Here is a 26,615-nt window from a genome sequence, read left to right as displayed (position 1 = left end):
AAAAATTTCACTACTTCAGAAAATGTTTCAGACAAATTCATGTTAATAAAAAAGCTGAAGTGTGGCTACTGCACCGATACTATTGCGAAAATCCTCACGACAATATATTATGACTTCAAGTTGCGATCTTAGTTTGGAAATATTTACTGTGGGATAATGAGCCTTCACCATATTTAAAATATTTTGCGGAAAGTTGGTAGTGTATGCTTCAAATTTCTCTGCGTATAATAACTGTGAAATCATGAGATGATCATTGAAACCAAACCTGTGATTTATTTCAGATATAATAATATCCCAAATTTCCAGTGCAGTTCGTCGCTTTGGATCCTCTGTAGCTGTAGTACTTTTTCTTTTTTTTGCTGTTGATGTGCTTGGTTCTTCTGATTTCAATATAGTATTTCTAATTATTTGGATATTGTTGTTAAAAGACAGTATATAATTTTTGACAGATATGACATCAATATCTCGCACTTGCAATTGTTTAAACAATATATCAACATGGGGAATTATTTTATGGAAAAAATTTATCCAAAATAAAAAAAGCTCATCTTCCAAATATCTTTTTAAGCCAGTTGCTTGATTTATATTGTTACCATCATGCTCCTCATCAATAATTTCCTCTAAGCAAGATTTTAAATCATCTTTATAAGTATATACAATTTCAACACATTTTGTATTGAAAGCCCATCGAGTGGGTGCAGCTTTAGGTAGCCTTACTTTAACCACTCTATCCAGAACCATCGTACATTTTAGAGATTGGCCGAAAAAGGACGAAAATGCGTGTAAATTTGCAAAAAATATTTTTATCGGTTTATGTTGACTCGCCGCTTTTTGCAGGATAAGATTAAGTTGATGGGCATAGCAGTGAATAAAGTGTGCATTTGGGTATATTTCTTAACTTAAACGTAACTTTGGGCAATCAATTTTTCAGGTGCTTCATTAATTTTTAATAATTGAAGTTCTTCCAATATTACATTAGTTAAATGTTGTGCTGTGGTACCTGGAGGGTTAACAAATTTCGAAAATCTTTCATGTACAATACCAGTTAATACATATCGCAATATGACAATCATCTGCGTTTTATTGGAGCTGTCTGTGGTCTCATCTACTTGAATTGCCACAAAATTTATCTGGCCAATCTCCTTAATTATATGAGTATGTACAATGGCTAACATCGATTCTAAAATGTCGTTCTGAATTGTTTTTGATGTTCCTTTAAATACTGTACTTTTTTCAATATGTTCTTTAAACATTAAATCCAGTTCAGAAACAAAATCGATAAGGCCCAGAAAAATTCCAGGATTATTGGAGCTGTTACTTTCGTCATGACCGCGCAATGCAATTTCGAAAACTCCGCAAAATTTTACACGGACGATTAGTTTGTTTAAAATATACAGTAACTAACTAAAACAAAACATTCATCCGGTCGGGCCGTCGACTACGTTAGCGAGATAGGACTGAAAGGTGACTCTCACTCCCGCTCACGAAATACGAATCTGCCCTCTTTGTTCTATTTTACATGCATTTCTCCATAAGCCATAAGAACTGTATAGGGACAATTTAAAATACGGCCCAGCCACGGGCTTGTGTGATGAACGCGAGGCGCGACGTTAGTAATATATTTATTTGTTTTGCCAATGCAGATTGCTTAGAGAATTTTATATTAGAGAATTTTATAATTCACAATGAAGTTTTACATAAAAGATATTTTTAATAAAATTGGTATTTTTATGAGATTATTTTAGGGAGGTCATTGACCAATTGACCCTAAGAAGGAGCCGCCACTGATTTTTAGTCCAGGCTACTGCCGTAAATATTGTGACCTGTCTGTGGCTCCAGTGCGCACTTTTTCTTCATTTATATTATTTTTTTTCTCAAAATTGCGTTCTTGTGTGTTTTGTACAAAGCAATGAACTTTAAATTTCTCCGTAGATTCTTGCAGTTGATCCAAAGCAGCTTTTAAAGTACCAGATACTTCTAATACTTGGGGTTTATGAAGATTGACGTGCCACCTTTTCCACTTTATTTCGGTCTCCAAATCACCATAAATTATTCATACAGTCGAAATTATCTGTATCGCAACATATGGCTGAACGTAATTCCTTGGAAGATTTTGGAAATTCATGTACATTTTTGCAAATAGCCTCGCAACCAAAAAATTAAAGTTCGCATGATACTTGCAAACGCAAACGTCGTGAGGCATTTGGGAACTTAGCAAGACATGTTTGGGTCGATATTCGTAAAATTTTGTTAGTTTAACATCTAATTCGGGATTTTCATGTATAAACAACTGATAAGCTTCCTTTACAGTAACAGTCATGTGCCGCTTTTGCTTTTTTTCTTTGATTCCTGATTCATTTTTTAAAGCGATAACGTCTCTTTTCCCTGGCGCCTGTCTACTTATCATATCCCTGGTGTAAAACCGTTCAAAACTTTCCTTAAGTTGGCTTTCCAATTTGTTCCAAGGTGTTACTTTTTCTGCACAGACGAAACTCGTTTCTTTTGGAAATTCGGCATAAAAAAATTTCTTTAAAACTTCCTTTTTTTGCTCAGCACACTTCGGCAATAGAGACTTAATTTTCTTTACCACCTTTCTCATCGATTGTGGCGTTTTAAATGAGCTGATATTATCTGATGATTGGATTTTCTCAAAATAAAAAATAAACTTACTTAAAATAAGTACTTTGCAGCCCGTTTTGCATTAAAAATTAAATATTTTCGATATATATATTAATAGGATCTTATTTTTATATATTTTTTAATGTATGGGTTGCGGAAGGGACAATTTATTTATAAAATTTTCTTGCAAAATAGTAACATGATACAAAAAAAATCTTTTACTATAATATTGCCCTAAATGCAAGTCAAGAAAAAATAAAATTGAAAGTTCAAACTTTTTATTATTTAGTGGGATATGCCTACTTTTCTAAGAATTTCGTTGTGGACGGGACAAAAAACCCTTATTATTACACTAAAAAATATATCTACTTACTTTGATTACGAAATTAATATTCACCACAAAAACCACTGACATTTACTCTGCCATGACAGCGTCTCAATGTATCACTTGTTTTAATCCATGGCAGACTGTACAAAGTTAACTATTTTTTTCCTAAAACAGCCTGCTAATACAAACCTGAAAGTAATGAGTGTCCCATTTTTTTCGGATGTTATTTTTTATATATTTTTATAAGTTTTTATGACAATTAAATGACATTCACAAATATATGGTTTAAAAATATACTTTAATGCATTTTCGTATTTTATAAAAAAAAATCCAAATCGCTTTAAATGGCCTAGGCACTTAAACGACTTTACCGTAAAAAAAATACGTCAAGACATTTGTTGGCAAATTATAAATTAAATAAGTTAAGTCAAATAACGTTAAATTACTTTTTACGCACTAGTGCTTACAATTTTTTGAGATTTAAGAACTTCAGATTTAAGATCTCCCATAATCAGAAATGCTGAAATAGGGCTTGCAGGATTAATTACAACAGTGCCAACCAGTTGTTGACTTAATTACTTAACATTATGTGTTGGTATATTATAAAGTGAAGAAAGCAGTAGACACCACATTAATCCAGAAATATTGTACTTAGGAGAGGCTATACAGCTTACTACTGGGTTCAATCAATCTGAGAGTTGGCTTATGAATTTTTCTCAAACCATACCATCTACACTGAATAGTTTCTTTTTATTGATCTCGTCACAAATATAACCACTATTATATAAATCGCAAACCAAGGTACTGACTAGTCTTTCTCCAGCAGTCAGCACTTTTAGTGGAGTAAAATTTAACGAATTAACGAACTTATCTGTGAAGTTCAATCGAAATTATATGAGGCCTCGTCTTTGAGATCACTTCTACTTGTAGTAGTGCTTGTGGGCAATGCTTTTTGGGCGTTGTGCCACAAATTTAAAAGAAGAAGAAATGTTTCAGGTCCCTGTATTATCGGCTGTCATTTGTCATCTAAATTTAAAGATTAGGCGGCATGAGGAAAATCGTCCAACAGGGATTGGGTTTATCAATTTATTGGTATTTTTTGTGCCATTTTATATTTATTATAAGATGGGTTGGGATTATAAGATGGATTTATTATGGGTGGGAGTGGTCTATGCGGACGATGCGCCTCATATAATTTCGATTGAACTTCACAGGTAAGTTCGTTTAATCGTTAAATTCTATTTCGGCGCCTCGTCCTTGAGATCATTTATACTTGTAGAGGTTTAATGTTGTATTGGACGGTTTTTACTAGATTATATAAAAAAGTTCTCGCAAAAACAGTTAACATCTCATGCCATCAACGTAATATTTTCATTAATCTGTAAAAATAAGAGAAAAATAAAAACAGTATATATGTAATATTTATTGTTGCTCTTTGCTAAAAAATGAAACAAAAGGAGGCCTTAAGAGAAACATTTAAAAATGTCTCTTATAAAAACAAATTATACATTTTCATTTAATACAGCTAAAGATTGTTCTTGCAAAAACAGTAGAATCCACCAGAGGACAATTGTTTGGGTTTCAAGTTGGAAAAATCCGGTGATTTCGACGACCACCGTGCAGTCTTCATAATAGTTTCCACATGAACTCCTTTTGGCACCAGACGTTGACGCATGTCGTGTGGAATACCCTGAAAACTGAGTAATGTCAATACCTGCTGCTGACAATGTTTCTTTCAATGCTGACAATGTTGTTTTGCAGTCAGGGTTGCCAGACATGAATTGGGGGGGGTTGTTTGCTCGTTTAGTTTATTTCGCCTTAATAGACTCTCATATCCGTTATGGGTTGCCAGTTTGGGGTTTGTGCTCCAAGGGACTCAGTAACATCATTTTTACTATTCAGAAAAAAGCATTAAGGTATCTATGTGGTGTTGGTCTGAGAGTCTCTTGTAAACCTCTTTTTGTAGCTGAAAGAATTTTAACAGTTTTCTCACTCTTTATATTGGAAACTGCAACACTCATACATAAGTCCGTTAGTCCACCATCCTTCACCAGTCATAATACTCGTTGTTAGGTAATGAGTGAATCGAACTGTATTATATGAATATTAATTTAAAAACCCAAGATTTTAGAAGTGAAGCGTACTATAGCGCACCGCCAAAGAAAATCTGAGAAAGCGGCCGGTTTGAAGGTTTCTGAAAAACTTCCTTTAAGGAGAAGAGATTTTTTATTTTTATGTTTTTAAGGTTTTAAGTAGTAGAGTTTTCTGCGTCGAAGAAAAAAGTGCGTGGTTTTCAACGGGTTAACATCCCTGCGAACTGTGATGAAAAAATTTACAAATTCACCTTTACATACGCGTAATTTACATATTAACGGCAGGTTCTTTTCGAATGCTTCTGGCAATCTATAATTTGTCTTTGTTTGAACCAGAATTAAATTTATTACAGTTCATTTAAAATGTGTTTGTAGTAGTGTTTTATTTGGGTATTTTTAATAAATGTATGAAAATACAAACTGTGTTATTTGCCCGAGGTTTATTATAACGCTGCTGCAGACTGGTCCTTCAAAGGAAAAAACACAATTTGGAACACTCGTCAAGTACACAACTTATCTCTTCTAATCCCCACCTCTTCATTTACGAGAAACTCTCTTATATTTATTAGTCGTAAAATATTTAATCATGTTCCTTTTTCGATTGGGACAGACCTTAAAAAGTTTAGGAGAGAACCAAAGAAATTAATCTTACCAAAAGATTACTACAGCATTAAAGAGTATTTTAACGACTCATTTTAATATTTAAAATTAATTATATATCTGTTGATAAGATTTTTTTTTATTATTCTTGTTTTATGTTGGTTCTTGCCTTTTCTTTTCTTCTTTTTTGGTTTTTTCTTTGATTATATAAAATATGCTTCTATGTACAATTAAAATCGATTCTGCATTCTGTTTTTATCGTCTATCCTGTATAACCAAATAAATACTAGTATTATAAATTCTAGGCTTAGGAAGCTTTTAGCACAAGTTTGTAAACTTAGCAAATAAAGTATATTTTGACTTTGACTTTCAACCATGGACTTATTGTGTCTCTCGTAGCAGCTTTGTAGGGTCTCCTGCTAGTCAGGAACAATTCCTCATTTAGTTCAGACCGTTGTTCCACTGTCCTCTGAATATATGTCAATAGAGCTGACGCTGGGCATATTTTTAAATTTTTGTTAAAAGAAGGAATATGCAGATAAGGTTGGTCCAGATGCGATTAAAACGACTAATTATCGAATTAGTAGTTTTAATTGCATCTGGAATAAACACTTGTATCTCTTCTGGTAAGATAATTATATTATGGGAATATTATAAATCATTAAGAAACTTAACAACAGCTTCAATAAGAATGGAACGCAAAGCCTATTATAAGCATAAATTTAAAAATTGCAGTACTCAAGAAAAATGGGTGGAACTTAATAAACTAACTCCGTCTAAGAAAAAAGATATTCCGGTGCAGTTTAATGATGTTGATCAATTTAACAATTTTTTTATAAACTCTACTATCTCAAACCAGCCTTTAGATCAGGAACTTTTAAATTTTTATTTAACCAATAAAAAAAGTGACATAGATTTCTCTTTGCAGTTCAGAGCAGTGGAAAATTATGATGTATTTAACATAATTAAAAAAATAAAAAGTAAAGCCTTTGGATCAGACGGTCTTAACATAACTCTTCTTGAGCTTTGCTGTCCTCATATTTGCGAATATATTACACACATAATAAATAAATGCTTAGAAACTAACTATTTTCCCAATTGTTGGAAGGAAGCCATTGTCTTACCCCTTTCAAAAATAAGTAACCCTACTGACTATACACATTTTCGATCCATTAGTGTGCTACCAACTATGTCTAAAATATTAGAACGCGTATTGGATGTACAAATAAGGAACCATATTAATAGATTTTCAATATTACCCATTAAGCAATCTGGATTTCGCAGTGGATATAGTTGCGCAACAGCAATGGCAGATATTACCGATGACATTTTTCGTGCCCGAGATAATAACAAAGTCACCGCTCTGGTATTGCTAGATTTTACTAAAGCCTTCGATTTTTTAAATCATCAAATATTGGTAGCCTTACTGCACTACATAGGATTCTCAAATCATGCTATAGCTTTAATAAAGTCATTTCTAAGTAATAGGTCTCAAATGGTAAAAATTGATGCAACCTTTTCAAGTCGTCTTTCAGTTCTTAATGGGGTGCCTCAAGGTAGTATATTGGGGCCACTACTATTTAGTATTTATACAACATGCTTTCCTCAATATCTTGAATACTGTAAGTATCACTTCTATGCAGATGATACGCAGTTGTATCACTCCTTTGCACCTTCTGATTATTTAACTGCTTTGAACCATATAAATGCTGATCTTGACGCACTTGTTAAAGTCTCTAGTAAGCATATGTTAAAATTAAACCCTAAAAAATGTGTAGTTATTCTCTTTGGAAGTAACGTTCAAATAAGGACTATTTATGAAGAATTTTCTTTGTTTGTTGGACATCAAAAACTTCAAGTAGTTGAGAGCACCAAGAGCTTGGGTTTAACACTCGATTCACAGCTAAAGTTTAGTGGACACATATCAAATAATCTTAAAAAGTCGTATTGTGCTCTAAAAACCATGTACCCTCATCGACATTACTTAGATCTGAATATTAAACGTGAGCTATGCGACTCTCTTGTGTTGTCAAATTTTAATCATTGTGATGTGGTTTATGGACCTTGCCTAGATGGTCAAGACTCCTATAGAGTTCAAAAAATGCAAAACTCTTGTATTCGTTTTATTTATGGCATTAATAGGCGAGGTCATGTATCACATAAGCTTAATGATCTTAAGTGGCTTAATATGTTTAATAGACGTAAGCTACATTCCAGTGTGCTATTTTATAAAATTATTAAATACCGCAGTCCTCCCTACCTATACAACAAAATTACATTTCGGACAGACATTCATCACTTAAATTTAAGAAGTAAATCTTTAACTATTCCTAAACACAAAAATCAATTTTTCAAAAAATCATTCTCTTATAATATTTCTCATATCATTAATGCGCTACCACCCGATATAACTGATATTTCGAATTCCATTTATAGATTCAAAACAAAAGTAAGGCAAATCTTATTGGATAATCAGTGACATGCATATTAGAACTAGAAGATTTATTTTTAATTTTTCTTGTTTATAAATTGTAATTGAATGGCTAGTATTAGATATATTCTTCCGTATTTAATTGTTGTATTGTTGTAATCTGTACCAAATCATCAACTCTCTAGATGTAATGTATGTACATTATATCTAGTAGTTAGTTTAATTTATTAGTTGTTAGTTTAATTCGTTAGTTTTATTTATAAAGTAGTTTAGTTTAAAAAGTTTTTTATGTTGTAGCTATGTAGGTAGAACAGAACCTGCATTTTCAATGCAGGAGTCTGATACATTAGCTTTTATTTACCTCAATTATTCAATACACCTGTAAGTTTATATTCTATGTAATTTCCATGGTAAATAATAAACGTTATTATTATTATTATTATTATTACGAACCTTAATTTTGGACATTAGTTTGACACTTTGAGAAACAATTAGGTTTGAATTCGTTGACCTGTAAAAAGAGCCAATAGAGTAACAAGCCTTCTTAATAAATCCCTGATTGTTAACTTCTCATTTGGAAACTGTTTTTTGGGGGTTCCATATAGAGTTGTACTTCCTCCTTGGGGGTCTAAGTCGAAAAGTTCCCTTGAAAAGTCTCTTAATTAGAAGTTTTTAGACTTAATTAGACTATTTTGAACTTCACCACTTAGTCATAGGTTCAGGGCTTATTTGTATATATTAAAAGTGCTATATGTGATGTTTAACTTCCTTTCCTTTTAAAAAATTTGTAAGAAGGATAATACCACAGTCTCATCTAGGTTATAAAATTGTGACTTCTGTTGGACACAAAAATTCCATAGCTACTGATAAGCAAAATTGTATTGCTGTAAAGTACCTATTGTTAGAGACTTTAACAGTATCGGAATTAAATTGAATGGAACTCCTTTCCTCAAAAAAGCTTCCATCAAGACCACAACAGCACCTGGGTACTCTACCTTTGGTTTATGAAATGAAGAAAAAAGAAGTTAGTGTAAATTTTTTGCTCCACTAACTTTAGCCGCAAGAAAAATAGTATTTGGTAAAAATAAAATATTTCCACTAGGAGATATTAGAATATTTTTAGAAATATCTAAAACAAGTGGTTCCTGCACCAGCATTGAGTTAAATAGAGAAAACCAAGGCTGTACTTCCCATTTAGGGACTACTATTATTCCTACTGCTGCATCAGTGACTATTTTACTTAGGGCTTGCAAAATTAGGGAAAAAGGAGGAAAAGCATAAAAATAGATATTTTTCCAGTCTAGATTGAAAGCGTTTACATGTATAGCGTCGGAATCAGACTTCCAGGATACATATTTACGACATTTTTTGTTCCTTTTTTGATGCAAAAATGTCAACCTCTGGTTTTCTAAATTTCTCATAAATAGCAATAAAATAATTTCTCTTTAGTTCATATTCTGTCTCTACTGGCAAATTCTGAGATAATTTATCGGCAAGCAAATTGTCTGTTGACCTAATATGAGAAGCTTGAACCCATAAATCCTTTGGTTCACACCATTGCCAGAGGAGACGAGAGAAAGTGCTCAAGTCCGGATTCTTGATACTGCCCATACGGTTTATGTATGACAAAGCAGTTGTATTATCAACGTGAATAAGAATGTTTAATGAACTTTTATTCCTTGTGAAAGATTTAAGGGCATAATAGACTGCCTCATGAGCTCAAAAAAGTTAATATGCTTATTATGCAGTTCTGGAGGCCACCATCCCTGAGCCTCGTCATTATTTTAATGAGCACTTTGTTTAGTGCTAAATATTTAATATAGCCAACCATATTTAACAGCTGGACAGCTAGAAACAATACACCTAACAATTTTCGCAAAACTCCTAATGCTCCATTGAGCGTTAAAAGTAAATTACACTAATCAATAATTCTCTTGACGTTTTTGTTCAGATAAATGAAATATACGACTTGAATTAAAAATAAACCCTACAAATTTGCAGGTTTGTGAAGGTATAAGAACACTTATCAAAATTTATTTGGAAACTCAATTCTTGTAAAATATTGAGAGCCTGTGCATGTATAGAACATTGTAAGATTGTAGGAGCCGATATCCAGATATCGTCCAAAAATATTACATACAATACATATTATAATACCTTTGCGCCTAAATTTAGTAATAACTGGCTTAGTTATTTTTGTAAAAATATATGGGGCTTTTGAAACACCGAAAGGCAAACACGTAAAGTCATATAAGGAATTTTAAATTTAAATCTTAACTATTTCCTAAATGATTTATGCATTCATTGGCACTTGGTAAAATGCATTTTTTAAATCAACTGTAGACATAAAGCTGTTGGGTCTAATTAACTTTAATACTGTTCGATAGTCCTCGAACTTAAAGTGAGGAGGGTCAATGAACGGAACCGGCAGCAAAAGCGGGAAGATAAACAACCTGTAGCCGACTATCACGCGTCGGTCGGCTACTATGTGATCCAATTGTGAGACCTACATATGATGACGTCGCGCCAAAATTATTGTGAGCGCTCTGGCCTTTCTAAAGGGGCTATTGGTATAAGTTATCTCAAGGATGAGGCGCCGAAATATAATTGATAATTATGTGAAATAATATCCAAAATAAGTTCTATTAGAGATTTCTGGAACCACTGTGTTTACTGGGAAATTGGGGTCTTAAGAGGTCACAAGAGACAGTTCAAAACGTTTTAATTTATAACTAAAAAAGATTACACTTTCAATGCACCCGACATCTTTTTTTTTATAATGTCATACTCTACGAACTTAAACTACTTAGGCCATTTCACCATAAAACCTGGTTATAAACAACCGGTTGTCAGTCGCTACGGTAATAATTTCATTGTTTTACAACAAGATTAATTGAAACGAAATTTGACAAAATTTGATAATCTTGGTGCCAATTTAATGTTTCAAAATATCATCACTTCAGTTTAAACCTAAACTAATAGGTGAATGCTATTTTTTAGGGACAAGCTTTATAAATTTCTGCAAAGTGTTCGGCAACCAGACGGGTCTTTTGCCATGCATGTCGGCGGAGAAATAGATATTAGAGGAGCTTATTGTGCTTTATCAGTTGCTAGTATGACCAATATAATTACTCCGGAATTAGTGGATGGCACTGCAGAATGGATAGTAAGGTATGTATACCTATTTCAAAATGCACATATATTGATGTGTATGAAGCTAGCTACCAAAATCGAAAGCGCAGCATATGTCGTTTGCTAACAACCTATTTATTGTCCGCGCCCACTGTTATTTAACCATTATAATGTTTGTATCTACATTCAAATTCAAAAATACTTTATTCACCAATTAAAAATAAAAATTATCATATGGTGAAAACGACCTGCGCAGCGATTATAAAACCACCAGGCACACTTAGACATACTTAGACATATTTCACAGGCTCAATTCATACCCCAACTAATTCCTCATTAAACAACATGGTTTTAATATACAACGAGAACTTTTGCTGCTTTAAATTCTCTTTTGGCAAGGTATTCCAAAACCGGGTTGCAATGTACTCAAATGATTTCTGATAATTAGCTGACCTATGCCGTGGTAGTCTAAAACAGTCAATGTGTCGTATATTATAATTATGATAAAAACTATTAAATAAATCCTTTAAATACACTGGCTGACATGTTTTGAGTATTCTATAAATAAAATTAAACAGATGACTCTTTCAGCTGTTTTCCATGTTTAAAATCAAATTATTAAAATAGGGAGTAATGTGGGACCTATATGAAATATTATAAGCAAACCTCATACAAGAGTTTTGTAATTTTTGGATTTTGGATGTTACAATGATACTGCGAGTGATTCACCATAAACAATATCTCCATAATAACCAATGACAACACAAGACTTTCGCATAAGATATACAGTGCGAACGTAAAGGTTGGAATAAATTCATTTAAAATTCAGGGGTATGTTCAAAAAAAAAACGCTCAGACATGTCGATTTTTATTTTTAACTGCGGGTTTTCTTACTATAATTTTATGTATACAGGGTGGCCCAAAAATAAGTTACGGTCATCAACGTAATTTTTTAAAATGTAAACACCTATTTTTTATTTTAGATTTAGGTTCTACATCAAATTCTAAGTACATTTCATGTACCATGTCCTATACCTAAACTCGACCGTTGACGATTGAACACAATAAAAGGCTATTTTTGGAAGAGTTATTTATATCAAGCAAGAATACATAAAAATATTTTAATTAATTTATTAAGTGTTGAAAATGGCTGCCACGAACCTCTTGGCAATATCCCAGTCGATGCTGAAATTCTTGTAAAACGTTATCGATAACAAAAGGTTCTATCAATCTTATTTCTTCCGTTATTCTAATTTTTAAGTCTTCAATTGTTGTTCAACTTGTTTGGCCGATTAACATAAACTTTGGACTTAAGATACCCCCACAAAAAAAAATCTAAAGGAGTCAGATCCGGCGATCTGGCCGGCCATTCAATTGCACCCCTCCGGCCAATCCAACGTCCAGGGAAAACGGTATCCAGGTACTGGCGCACGGGACGAGTGTAATGGGCTGGAGCTCCATCTTGCTGATACCATAAGGAATTATCTAATATATCCGGGTCTTCTGGATCGGGGTATAAAGTGGCAAGGCATGGAACCAAGTCATTTTCTAAAAACTCTAAATACCTCTCACCATTCAGGGTAAAGGGCCCTATAACCCTGTTTTCAATCACCCCCGCCCAAACATTTACTTTTTGAGGGACTTGGCTGTGGCACTATATCATCCAGTGCGGATTTTCAGTAGCCCAATATCGGCAGTTTTGCCGGTTTACACTACCATGAAGACAAAACGTTGCCTCATCAGAAAATACAATTTTTTTTGAAAATTGTGGATTAGCATGGCACAAGTCCATAAGTCTCTCACAAAATTCTAAACGCCTATCTGGGTCATCTTCATTTAGTTCATGAACCAATTGAACTTTGTAAGGGTGCCATTTATTTATACCTAAATACTTAACGACGGATGTCTGGGATATCTGATTTTCTAACGCAATATTGCGAGTCGTTTTATGGCAATCTTCTTCAACTGCCAGCAAAACATTTAGTTGCTTCTCTTCTGATATACTTGACCGACCTTTCGTATAATTATCCCTGACATGACCCAAATCCCGATATTTCTGTTCTATTTTACTGACAGTACTTTGAGATATACGTGGCCTATCAGGATACTTGGCATGATAAATTTCACAGACTTCCATCTGAGTGCGCATCCTGTTTCCATAACCAATCATCATCAAAATCTCTATTCGCTCTCGCTCACTAAGACGTACCATTTTTTGAAATTTTAATTTTATTTTTTGATAAACTTAACACAAGCAAAACTTTGCTTAGGCATCTAAATCAAACTAAATTCACTCAAAATTATTTGATGTCAACAAATTGTGACAAGTTAACAATCAAAAACACCAACCACAAATGTAAATAACCAAACAATAACTGATAGGTTGCTTGATATAAATAACTCTTCCAAAAATAGCCTTTTATTGTGTTCAATCGTCAACGGTCGAGTTTAGGTATAGGACATGGTACATGAAATGTACTTAGAATTTGATGTAGAACCTAAATCTAAAATAAAAAATAGGTGTTTACATTTAAAAAAGTTACGTTGATGACCGTAACTTATTTTTGGGCCACCCTGTATACATAAAATTATAGTAAGAAAACCCGCAGTTAAAAATGAAAATCGACATGTCCGAGCGTTTTTTTTTGAACATACCCTGAATTTTAAATGAATTTATTCCAACCTTTACGTTCGCACTGTATACTAGATATACGCTATATTTTAGTTTAGATGATAAGAAGTTTTTAAATTTATTTAAACTCTTTAACCGCATGTAAGCAATACGAAGTTAGCAGCAATATGTGACTCAAATGATAAAAATGAGTCTAAAATTAGGCCAGGATTTTTTGATTCTCTAACAATAGGCAACACATTATTTTGAATTTGAATTTTAATGTTATTTTTAATATGATTATAATAAATATTATTACCAAACAGCAATATGCAAGATTTTGTGGGGTTTAAATTTAAGTTATGACTTTGTGCATATTTATTTAATTTATGCAGGTCACTATTTAATTGAGTTTGCATAGTATTGTAATTTAATAAAGTGCAAAAGTTGTATACCTGGGAGTCATATGCATATTGTTGTAATTGAGAGTATTGCAAGGTTTCATTCATGTCTGAAACATATATAGACAACAAGAGTGGCCCCAAAATAGACCCTTGTGGCACACCAGTTGGTAATATTTAAATAAGTCTATTTCTCTAAGATTCCATTAAATAACGGAGACACAATGCATTCTGTTACTTAGATAATTTGACATTAGGCTTAAATCCTGGACAGAAAAACCAAAAAATTTTAATTTCGCTTGAAGTAACTTATGAGAGATCATGTCAAAAGCTTTACTGAAATCTAATAAAGCTAGAATTGTACTATGTACTAAAATGTACCTGAAATTCCTAAAGGATTTTAATAATTTTTGTCCAGACGTGAATGAATGACTAATAATAATATTGGCTTGATTAAACTTTACAATGTGTAAATTGTAAATGGTGAAGTTAAATCTCACTCCTATCTTAGCCATATAAATACTCAATACTTAATACTCAAATATTTATTTCCATAGACTCATACAAATAAGTATCTAATAATGTCAAAACTTTTAAAAAGGCCTTAATATATATAAAAAATAAATCAAACTAAGGCAATTACAAAAGATTTTTAAAATATGTCTCAAATAATTAGCGACAAAAAATTTATTGCTTTAAGTTTACAGAGTAACATTGTCTCAGTTTGGCTATTTGTATACCAAATTTCAACATGCTTATAATATAATTAAACAATCTATATAACCCTCTGTATTTCTGCTCCTGTATTAAATTTAAAAATTTCGAAAAACATGTTAAATTTATTTTTGCGGGGGAAATTTTTTAGGTTAGTTTCCTATCAAATTCTAGCAGCCCTTTGGTGGGGCGGATATAACCTCTAAAATCTTAAATGGGAAGGGGATCGAGTGATACCTCATTTTAAAGGTCTTTTAATTACCTTTTCAAAAATATCACATATAGTACACCTTTTGATTGAGAAGTTTGCGAAAAGTCAAGCAAACATGATAGATTTCCTCAACTAGTACTTAAATAAATAAATAAATAAGTCTTTATTTCCAACGGTCACCCACTTACAGGAAGTGCAGAAAAAAAATACAAATCAAAACAATAATAACAGAATAAAAATTAAATGCAAAAAACAAAGTAGTAAAGTAAAACAGTTAAAACTAATTTAAAGAATAAACAAAAAGAAAAGAAAAATAAAAAAAAAAGAACTCAACATACCTTTATGCCACACTTCTAAATAACAAACAGCATTAGACAGGTACTTACAGGTTGTAATACTAGGTTATTGATTGAGTAGCCTCAGCACAGAAGATAGGGTATCAACAAATAGATCTATGTTGTAGTTACAAAGCGTGTTAAACAAATTACATATGTAAAAAATCGGAGCTCTCTTGAAAATATTATTTAATGCTCTGTTGCAATAAAAAGTGCGAGAATTTCTGGAGTTTATCCTTGGGACAATGTACCAAATCTGATTTAGGAGTGAAATGCAGTCTATTTTGTTGTTTACTAGCTTATATAAGAAAGTTATAGCCGTTGTCACACGACGATCGAGTAAGGTTTTCATATTGAACCGTCCAAGCATGACATTTTGGCAAGTGCCTCTGGCTGGATAAACGCCATCTTCCCTATAGTGCAAATACTTTATAAACCTGCGTTGTATATATTCAACGTTTTTGATTTCAGTTTCATATATTGGATGCCATATAAGTGACGCATACTCGAGTCTTGAGCGTACAAAAGATTGATATAATAATAGTACCACGCTGGTATCGTTAAAATTACGACAATTTCTAATAATAAACCCCAAAGACCTGGATGATGATAGTACAATATTCTGAATGTGGCTTTTAAAGTCAAAATTTTCATCAAACGTTACACCCAAATCCTTGATTTCATGGCATCTTGTTAAAGGGAGATTCTGTATATGGTAATCATATTGTATAGAAGTTTTATTTCTACAATAGGAAACAAGAAAACATTTTGATACATTAAGAAAAAGTCTGTTATTCTGACACCAGCTATTAATACTATTTAATACTTCTTGAAGATGTTGGCAGTCGGCTAAACAGTTAATTTTAGTGTAAATTTTCAGATCGTCGGCAAAAAGCAATTTATAACAAGAGATGATTGATGCGAGATCGTTAATAAACAATATAAACAACAAAGGACCCAAATTTGCTCCCTGAGGAACTCCAGATTTCACTATATATTGAGAAGAACGAAAGCCGTCGATCTCGACAAACTGCCTACGCCCATTGAGATACGAGGAAAGAAAACTTAACAGACCTGTGGAACAGCCCAGATAATCCAGTTTCTTTAATAAAATTCTGAGATCTACCTGATGAAACGCCTTCAGAAAGTCCATGTAAAGGACATCTACCTGACCTCTAGCATTAAGCGCCTGACACACATATTCAGAAAGACAGCTCAGGTTTGTGACACATGATATCTGCTCCACAAACCCGTGCTGATCGATAGAGATGAAAGATTTAACTTGATTGTACAGTTGTTTATGAATACAAATTTCAAAGAGCTTGGAAAAATTGCATAAAATAGATATAGGTCTATAATTTCGAAGCTCCGACTTATGGCCCTTTTTAAAGATTGGTATGACTCGCGCTATCTTCCAGCAAGAAGGAAATATACCTGTGCGTATGCAGAGATTAAAAATGTAAGTCAATGGTTTCGCCAATGCCGCAATACAGTCTTTCACTATGAAGCTCGGAATAAAGTCTGTACCGCAAGTTGACTTGTTTTTAAGTTTTTTGGAGGCTTCAATAATATCAGACTCATTTAAATAATTTAAAGTTACATCACTTTGACAATGTTTTAGTGTAGATGAAGTAAAGTTGTTAGCGTCAGACTCAATGTAAACATTCTGAAAAAAATTGGCGAAAGCATCAACTATCGATTGTGGATTCGAAAACTCATCGGCACCATCCCTTATAATACCCGGTATTCTAGAATCGCCCTTCCTCATTTGAATGTACCTCCAAAACTCAGAACTATCCCTGCAAATATTCGTTTCTATATTACGTAAATAGTTATTATATGCGTTTGTTTTTAATGTTTTGAGAGTAGTTCGTATGTTTTTAAATTTATCATAATGGTAGATTGTATTATATCTTTTATAATTCTTGTGGGCTGATTCTTTACTTTTAATTAACTGTATGATCTCTGAGGTAAACCAGGGAGGATACCGACGCCTTCGATCCTTCCTCAAAGGTACAGTGTTCTGAAACATAACGTTAAGAGAGTTATATAAATGGTCACAGGCTTCGTTGACACTTAAACAATTGTTCCCAATTTGCATGCAATATTGAATCGTATAACAAAGGAAAATTGGCCCTTCGAAAATTGAACGTCTTGGGTGCATTTCTGCATAGTTCAAATGATGGTGATTTTTCGATTTTTAAGTTATTAACATAGACGAGTAGCGGGGGGTGATATTGATCAACCCTCGAAATCGGCATGTCTGATTCTATGACCGTACAGTCAACATTCGAAATTACCAAATCCAGGGTTCGGTCAATAATATTTTTGACATTGTTTAATTGCTTTAGATCTAAAATATTTAGAAAATAATTAATAAGTGCACATTTATTATCAAGTTCACTAATACCAAAGAGAGGTACGTTGAAATCACCCAAGACAATCAACTTCTGGTTTAAAACTGCATCATGCAGGCATAGTGCCTCAATAATTTTCCAGATAATCATAGGATAAAGACGGCATAAGATAAATTATAATTACACCAATACGAAAATGAGAGTTAATATTTAGTCTACACCCTACAATATCTATTAATGCAAAATGTTGATTTATATGGGAAAAGTCAATAGGCACAGCCCTGAGTTCCCCTTTGATGGCCAAGAGTACACCCCCGCCCCTTGCGACACTATGAGACTCGAAGTTACGGTCGGCGCGATAGACGTCATAATAAGTTGGAAACAGTTCAGAACTTGAGATGTCGTCTTTTAACCACGTTTCAGTAAGTCCCACAATGTCACAAAAACCCGTAGATAATGAGTTATAAATTTCATGAGTTTTACTATTACAGCCTCTAGAGTTTTGATAGTATAATATAAGATCTTTGCTTAAATTCGTATCGGAAGGGGGTGACCTTATGAGTTTAAAGATACAATTCTAGGAATTCCTAGTACATATTTAATTGTAAGATCATGTTCACCCTGATCTACCCTAGCATTAAGTTGCGCCTTCACATCTTTATAATAACTAATTTGTTTGGGAGTTTTATCGTAAGATATGGTTACATTTTTATAATATTGCGAATCACGAAGTTTTTTGCTGCTTTTTATTAGTTTATGGATCGTATCTTCTCCTGGGAGTGACACTTTAATTGGTCGCGGTGTGTTTCTTCCAGGATCATATTTGCCCAACCTGTGCATATCGAAATCATTGATCTGAGTGTCGGGAGTGATTGTCTTCATTATATTCTTAACATCCTCTCGCTCTTTGCGAATTCTTTGTTCTTTATTTTCATTAGACGAGGGTTCCTTTAGATTAAATATGATCAAATTTCTCTTACGGATATTACGCTCGTTGACCTCCGAAATAATTTCCTCAAATTGGGCTGGTACAATGCTTGTAGGAGCGCCACTATTGGTTGAACTGAGTTCTCGCAATTTACTTTCGAGCTCAGTAATTTTGGCCATAAGTTTGGATGTTTCTTCCTGAATGAGAGATTTAAAATTAGACAGATTTTCCATTCGGGTCTCACAGCGAGCGCAGACAAATTTCAAGGCCCGTGCTCTTTTCCTCGTAATGCGGGTATAGTCATCGGTTGATAGCCCGGCGCAGGACGCGTGCATGGTGCCTTTGCAGGCATCGCACTGAATTGCGTTGCGTGCCTCAACACGGCTGGTGCAGTTTGCGCAGTCCATGTATTCTACCGCTCGAGTAGATCGATTATTTGGAGCAGAAGAAAAATTGTGCACAGCGGCAACTCTGCCCGGTGTTCGGACGCAAGGCTCCTGGCAGCAGTTCTTAGCTCGTCAAGTACAAAGTTCAGTCGGCGGATTATGCAGTGTGTTATAAGGTAAAAATATGTGTTAAAAGATTAGTTCATTGCCTATTTACCATCGAATTCCACAGCCGTATGATGGTTTCTTGAAGATTATGCAGTCGGTAATATTAAATTCATCAATTAAAGCAGTAAATCGATGATATTAACCAGGAGAAATTTATAAACAATACTTTACGATTTGTTGCCGCGTTGCCGTAAGTACTTGCGTAATAATCACTTTAGTAACGATTGACAAATTAGTTGAAAAGTTGTCACGAAAAGTCAAGCGTTATTCGCTCTTAAGTATTTGTTTAAAAATGGTGTTTAATCGTAAGCAAAGAACGGAAATTATTTTTATTTACAGGGAAAGTGTGCAATGATGTGCAAGAAGAACAACAACATTGTTTAACGAAAGATATCCTAATAATATGTTTTAAAATGAATTGCGTTAATTAATTAAGTTTATGGAAACTATTTGGACTCGCAAACAATTAAATAAGTAATCTTCGTGGATGAAGTTGCACAACTGCAAGTTATAGTCACTTTTAATGCAGAGCCCTCTAGATCTATTTCGCAGTGTGTCACGTCAGGTAGGAATGTCTCACGAAACAGTAAGAAAAGCACTAAAGTTACATGAATTTTACCCGTATAAAATGCAAATTCACAACTTTTTGATGACGATTTTGATAAAAGAATTGAGTTTCGTGAAATAATTACTAATTTTATAAACGAAAACCAAAATATTTTCAGAATATTTGCTATACTGATGAATGTTCTTTTTTTTTACAAGGAAATGTCAACAAACAAAAGTCAAATTTTATTATAGGATCATTATTTATTGAAGAAAATCTAACCGGTAAATTCTACCTTAATCTGCTGGAGACTGGTAATATGATTTTACAAGAAAATTTAATACACTTCCAGCAACATGGAGATACCCCACACACTATGTTTTTCCGGTTAGAGAGTGGTTAAATGATAGATTTCCTGGCACATGCATTGGTCGACGGGGAGCAATTAAATGGCCACCACGATCACCCGGCTTATCAGCTTTAGATTTTTTTATGGGGGCATTTCAAATCAACTATTTTTAAAACACAACCTAGTAATTTGGAAGATTTAAAAATAAGGATCACAGCTGCGTGTAGAGAAATCCAGGCAGAAGTTTTTCAAAATGTTAGAAAGGAGTTTGAGAGCAGACTTTATTACTGTTTGGATAAGTATGAACATTTTAAACATTTTATGAATTAAGTTTTATTACTTTTTTATGTTCTATTTCATTACAATAGTTATTACTTAAAAAATAAATATCTTTACGATTTTAATTTGTTTCTTATAAAGTATTAACAAAAAGATAAATTATGTGGTATCTTTGAAAAGATAATTTTAAAATGAAGTATCACTCGACCCTCCTTTGCATTTAAGATATTAGAGGTTATGTCCGCCCTCGCCAGAGAGCTGCTGCAATTTTGTAAACTAACCTAAAAAATGTTAGCCTTAAAATAAATTTTACGTGTTTTTGGAAATTTTTAAATTTTATACATGGGCAGAAATATAAAGGGTGTTACCTTTTCAAATCACCCTGTAGTTTTTAATAATATTAAACAGTTGATCTGTGAAAGGCTTGCCTTGGGCAAACTTGGCACCCAGAGATCAGTTATGTGGCTGCTAATTTTTCTTATGAATAACGGAGGTCAAATACTTCTTAAATAAGGATGAATTTTATTATATAGCGAATAAACGCTGAAGCTCCTCCTAAATTAAATTGTTTTATAATCATGAAAATCATACCTAAACCTAATTTTCTGATAAATATGCGATTTCTGACCATCACGAGAAAGTTCTTAACTTTGCCACTTCTATTTCCAGAGCTCCTTCTTCTAATCATGATTATTACTACAAAATAGTTTTTCCTAAATGCAAAATGTTTTCATTTAAAAGAGAAATGAATAACATTGACTGGTCAATGGTTTATCAATATAATTCAGTAAATAATGCTTAAAAAAGGTCAATTCCAATCCAAAATAAAATCGATGTATCTGAGGATTTAAAAAAAAACTGTATGCTATATTTTAGAATATTAAAGCTAAATAAATTAAGCAATAAATATGACAGGTTCGTATTAGGAATAAAAGAAGGGGTGATGATCATCGCAGAAAACTGATCTGATAAACCCCTTTCAAGGAGAAGAAGTAGAAGTTAAGGTTGAAAACCTGGAAATGGCAAGCAATTTGCTTGATGGTACATATGTTAGACATTTTATATTATGTTATATTTTTTATGCATACATATTTCATATTCTTTTCAATTATTGCATAGTAAAGTATTAATAAAGCTACGTTACTTAATAAAGAAAAGTTAAATTAAAGGAAAGAAAGTGTGTGAAAGTTAATTCCAGCAATAAGGTGTTTTTGTCTTCACCTTTGCGAATTTACATGGCATTATTCATAATTTATTTTAGACCCAACAAAAGCACAACAATTTATTCGGGAAAAAAGAGTGGATCAAAAAATGTGATTGCAAAAACAAAAACATCAACTATTTAATTGCTAATAACCAACCATAGATTAATACTACTTAGATAGGAAACTAGAAAAAAGTCCCAATTTAACACTTTTTCAGGCAGATTGAAAAAGTGTTAAATTAAGTCTTTTTTTTTGTACCGATATTAAATAAATTCCTCTATTTTTCCCTTTTTCTGTTTGCGTACTATAATTTCTGAAAGACCCATACATTTCCTACTAGATGCATAGATCTGGGTTTCAGAAATTAAACAACAAATATTTACAAAATTTACTACTATAATATGAGAAAAGATTATAGCAAAAAATTCTGTTTCAACTGTTAATTATTTTACAATAATAATTTTACAAAATAATAACGTTGTACACCCTTGTTAAAACATTAATTAAAGTATAAAAATTCTTCCAAATTCCTTAATGTATAAACTTATAACTTTAATTATGAACTTTGTTGTATGAAGAACAAACTTTTGTAAGTTAGGGTTTATTCAGGGTGTTACAAAAGGTTATAGTAAATGTTTGAAGGTCAATAAAAATGTAATAAAATCACCAAAAAAAAACTGCATATTTAATTCACACATGTTCCTTAGTAAATATTATAAATTAAATAATATTTTAACAAATTAGCAACGAAAGAGGAACAAGTAAACATTATAGCACCAGAAACAAAAGATACAAAATTTACAAATGCATTAATATTTCATAAAGAAATTATAGAGAAAAATAATCACAATTTATACAATAAAAATTAACACTTATACATATACATGCTTGTTAAAATATTAAATAAAATATAAAAATTCTTCCAAATTTCATAATGTATACACTTAGTTTAATGAGAAACTTTGTTGTATGAAGAGCAAAGTTTGCAAAATAGACTTTATACAGGGTGTGGCAAAAGGTAAATGTACAAAAGCTATAAATTTTTTTATAAAACCACTGAGGAATTACTACTACTGAATTCACCAGTAGTGTTCCTTACTAAATATTATAAATTAAATAACTACCAACAAATTAGTAATGAACGTGGCAAGTAAATAGTTACCATTTTTCTATTTGCCTTTAAAAATTTCAAGACTCCCAAGATTTGTATAAGATCCAAAATTGCTCATGCATTGCAGCTACTCTTCTCTCAGGTTTGGCATCAAATTGTAAGTAAGTTTTGACATTGAGGCTGTCCAAAAGTATAGAGAAACAAGATGAATTCTGCTCCATATTGAGCTTCACTGTGCCATTTATTTTGAAATCCATTATTTAGAAATAGAAATCATAATATAGAAACGTATCATCCATTTTTCTCTAAGAGACCAAACGAAACAAAACAAAGGTAAGAACACAAAGTCACGGTCAAATCCAAATCAAATCCATATAATTTTTTAAAATCCATAAACCCAATCTCCCTATTAGGCCAGTAGTATCGTTTGTAAACTCACCTTGCTACAACTTGTCAGCCTGGTTAAATACCACACTCAAAGATATAACTGGTTTCAGAAGTACTTATTCCACAAAAAATTCAGTAGAGCTGACACATTTTTAAAAAAATATCTGCATACCAGAGGGTTCAAAACTAATTTCTCTGGACGTTAAGAACTTATTTCCAAGCATTCCACCTGATGATTACCTTGATCTAGTCAGGTCCCTTTTGCTTACGTCACCGCTTGACAGATTTATTGTTGATGATCTTTTAACACTCCTCAAGCTAGTACTTGATCAGAATTTTTCCGTTTTTAACAACAGGTTTTTTAGACAAGTTATTGGACTAGCAATGAGGTCTTGCCTTTCTCCTCTTCTGAGTGAGATTTTTATGCACCATTTGGAGAAAAGGATTGTCAATGGGAAGTTTGGTGCTTTTCTCACTGTATATAGGAGATACGTGGATGATATTTTTGTGGTATGGAATGGAAATGATCTAGAATTGGCGGATTTCCTCATTTCTATAAACTCTCTTCACGCAAATATCTCGTTTACCATTAAAGAAGAAAGAGATGGAAGGTTACCTTTTCTTGATGTGCTTGTTTCAAAAAATACCAACAAACTTGAATTTTAGATTTACCGCAAACCCACCACTACGGACAATGTCATCCAATACTCCACAAACTCCCCTTATTCCTACAAATTTGCCTCTTTTAATTCCCTTTTCTATCGCCTTTTAGAGAAGCTTTTCTTGATGATATAATTAATTGCCTTTATTCTAAATTCTAGAATAAATACAAACAAAAATGTCATTTGTTGGTAGTATTTCTTTTCAGCTTGCAAAGTCTACAAATCTCACAATTGCTTTTAAAACTACAAACAGTTTAAAAAGGCAGCTAGTTAGTATAATAGATAAGGCATATTTCTTTTCAAAATCAGAGGTATATTCATTATAATGTAATGACTGTAATGCCATTTACATAGGGCAATCGGGGAGAAAAATTTCCACGAGAATAAAGGAACATACAAGTTTGGTGGACAGGTACAGGGATACTGACATGATTGAAACTAAATCGGCGTTTGCAAATCATTTATTGGCCTTCTCACATGGTTTTTTTTTAACTCAGGGAGCGGATATTTTGCATGAGTGCTCAAAAGGGAAAAAACTGGACTTGGAAAAAATGGAAATAACTAAAGCTAAGAAGAGCCCTGTCCTTGTGTGTGTGAACGATATTTTCACGTTTGAACCTCACTTCATTTATAATAACCTCTCTCAAAGAATTTAAAAAGTCTTTTCCTTTTCAATTTTATATATTTTTAGTTTTTATTGTTAAGATTGTTTACTTATATTCACACTTATTAGTATAGTTCAGATTGTTCCCCATGTTTGATTATGTTACTTGGTGGCCTATGGGTTAGACGCGCGCCTGTGAATCTAAAGGTTGCTGGATCGTTCCCCACTGGTGACATTTTACATTTTTAGTTTTTTATTTTTTTAAGCATACATTTTTATCTATGGTCGGAATTGTTAACTTAACCTAGCTTTTCTTTTGTTGTTAGTTGTAATGTGATCTGCGTAGGTCTAGGTAATGAGTTTTATCATAATTTATAAGCGTTCTTTTTGTGAAAAATATCTTAATGTATTTTTTAGGCCTGATGACGCTCCGATAGGAGCGAAGCACGTGTAGCTTTTAAAAAATTATATGGATTTGATGAGACCGTGACTTTGTGTTCTTACCTTTGTTTTAATAGAAATCATATTTTGAATCATTCACAAGAATCATATTTTTAAAATCATTCACAAGAATAAAATCTTACCCAATTTTGAAAAGTTAGTCGGGGAAGTCTTTTCTCGACAAATAAAATGCTAATCCTCTAATTTCAGGAGTGATGCATTTTGGCAAGTGGTCTTGCCATCATCAAACTTGAGTTACTTAACACAAACACAAATTCTAAACAAGAATTAACTTTTCAATATTATATTGACTCCACTTCAGAATGGACTTTTTCCTTAATGTTACCCAATTTTGTTATATTGTCTGCCTAGGATCCTATGATGTTGCTAAAGACATAAGTGCAGTTTGTAACTTTTAATCCATCAGCATATTCTGTTGTCGAATGCTGCTCTATGTGATCAAACGTGGTCAGTTCTTTATAACCGTGATCAGAAAAAAGACACTTTTAAATGGAATGTCCTATACATTTTGGACTCAAAGAAATAAAAAGATATTATTTTATTGATTTCAAATATATCATAGAAAATATTTGGCCACACAACAGTGGTGTCAGTCTAAGAAACACATTACTAAGTTAAATATAATATTGGTTTGAGGCCCCTCCTTAAATTGGGCTTGAATGAACGAGGAGTAAATAAATTTTCACATGCATAGAATTGTTTATTATTTTCATGGTTTCAAGGCTTGAGAATCTGAACCCAAATATTAGACATATTGGTCCTGTTAAAAAACCAAGCAATCTGTGTCTTTTGCTGTCCACAGATTTAATACCGCTTCTTTTTCAGAATCCATTTCTGACTGATTTTCACAAAAAAAGTTTATTGCAATAAACTTTTATGCAAATGCAATGTCACCAATGTCTATATTCGATTCAAAGTTTTTACTGTTCTTTACAACAATGTAATTCACTGCTTTTTTTAAAAATTTTCCTGTATCCCACGTGTCAGCACAAACAAATAAAAATTAATCACAGCTGACACACAACACACTTAACTAAATAATTGGAAAAAATTTGTGCGAAATATGAGAACAATTTTGTTAAGATTTTTCGTAAAATTTGTTTAATGAAAGTTAGTTTTCTGGCAGAAGTGAAAAGAAAGCATGTGTGGCTAAATAACTATGAAAAAAGGCCACATTTTATCTGACATAATTTGATGCTTGACACATCGTGCACCCTCGGTAAAAGCGGTAGTTTAAGTAGTTTTGGCGCCATCTAAATTTTGAGAACTCGAAGCTTTTTAGTGTTCCATAAATCGCCCAAGCTTTCAAGGCCCTATAACTAATTCATTGCGGGGACTGTTTCTTTAGATCATAATTTTTAAGTGGTGGGGGTAACAATACGTCACACTTACCTGTCAAAGTTGTCAACCAAAAGAGTAACCGCGGTTCTTATTCGAATTTCGACCATCTGGTACTTGCTCTTTTTTTTGCCTAACAAAGAAAATACGTTAAGTACTTACTGTATATTTTTAATTAAATTTAAAAAATCTTTTCAGTTGTCAGACCTACGAAGGTGGCTTTGCTGGCTGTCCAAGCTTGGAGGCACATGGTGGCTATGCATTTTGTGGCTTAGCAGGTCTGGTCATTTTAAATAAAGGACATTTATGTGATAAGCAAGCCTTATTGGTAAAAAGATCATTGCCGGACATACATTT

The 26,615-nt window shown here is 32.7% G+C and overlaps 2 protein-coding genes and 1 long non-coding RNA gene across 3 annotated transcripts in view; 2 read left to right on the top strand and 1 right to left on the bottom strand.

The window, feature by feature from the left end:
* LOC126736891 (unc-112-related protein-like) overlaps nucleotides 1-26,615 on the top strand; it is a 455,221-nt gene that overhangs the window by 241,163 nt on the left and 187,443 nt on the right. The window lies entirely within an intron of this gene.
* Nucleotides 1-26,615, top strand: part of LOC126736894 (protein farnesyltransferase subunit beta) — a 56,076-nt gene that overhangs the window by 28,664 nt on the left and 797 nt on the right. The window contains exons 5-6 of the mRNA XM_050441516.1: nucleotides 11,072-11,242; nucleotides 26,457-26,586. Of these exons, the coding sequence (XP_050297473.1) occupies nucleotides 11,072-11,242; nucleotides 26,457-26,586 (301 nt within the window). The remainder of the gene's footprint in view (nucleotides 1-11,071; nucleotides 11,243-26,456; nucleotides 26,587-26,615) is intronic.
* Nucleotides 4,351-26,464, bottom strand: LOC126736912 (uncharacterized). The gene is made up of 2 exons (XR_007660827.1): nucleotides 26,313-26,464; nucleotides 4,351-4,637 (listed from the first exon to the last, which is right to left on the bottom strand). It is a non-coding gene; the product is annotated as an uncharacterized LOC126736912 (long non-coding RNA).

This window comes from Anthonomus grandis, chromosome 5 (genome assembly GCF_022605725.1).
Source record: "Anthonomus grandis grandis chromosome 5, icAntGran1.3, whole genome shotgun sequence".
NCBI lineage: Eukaryota > Metazoa > Arthropoda > Insecta > Coleoptera > Curculionidae > Anthonomus > Anthonomus grandis.
This window is presented reverse-complemented; position numbering and strand designations above follow the sequence as displayed.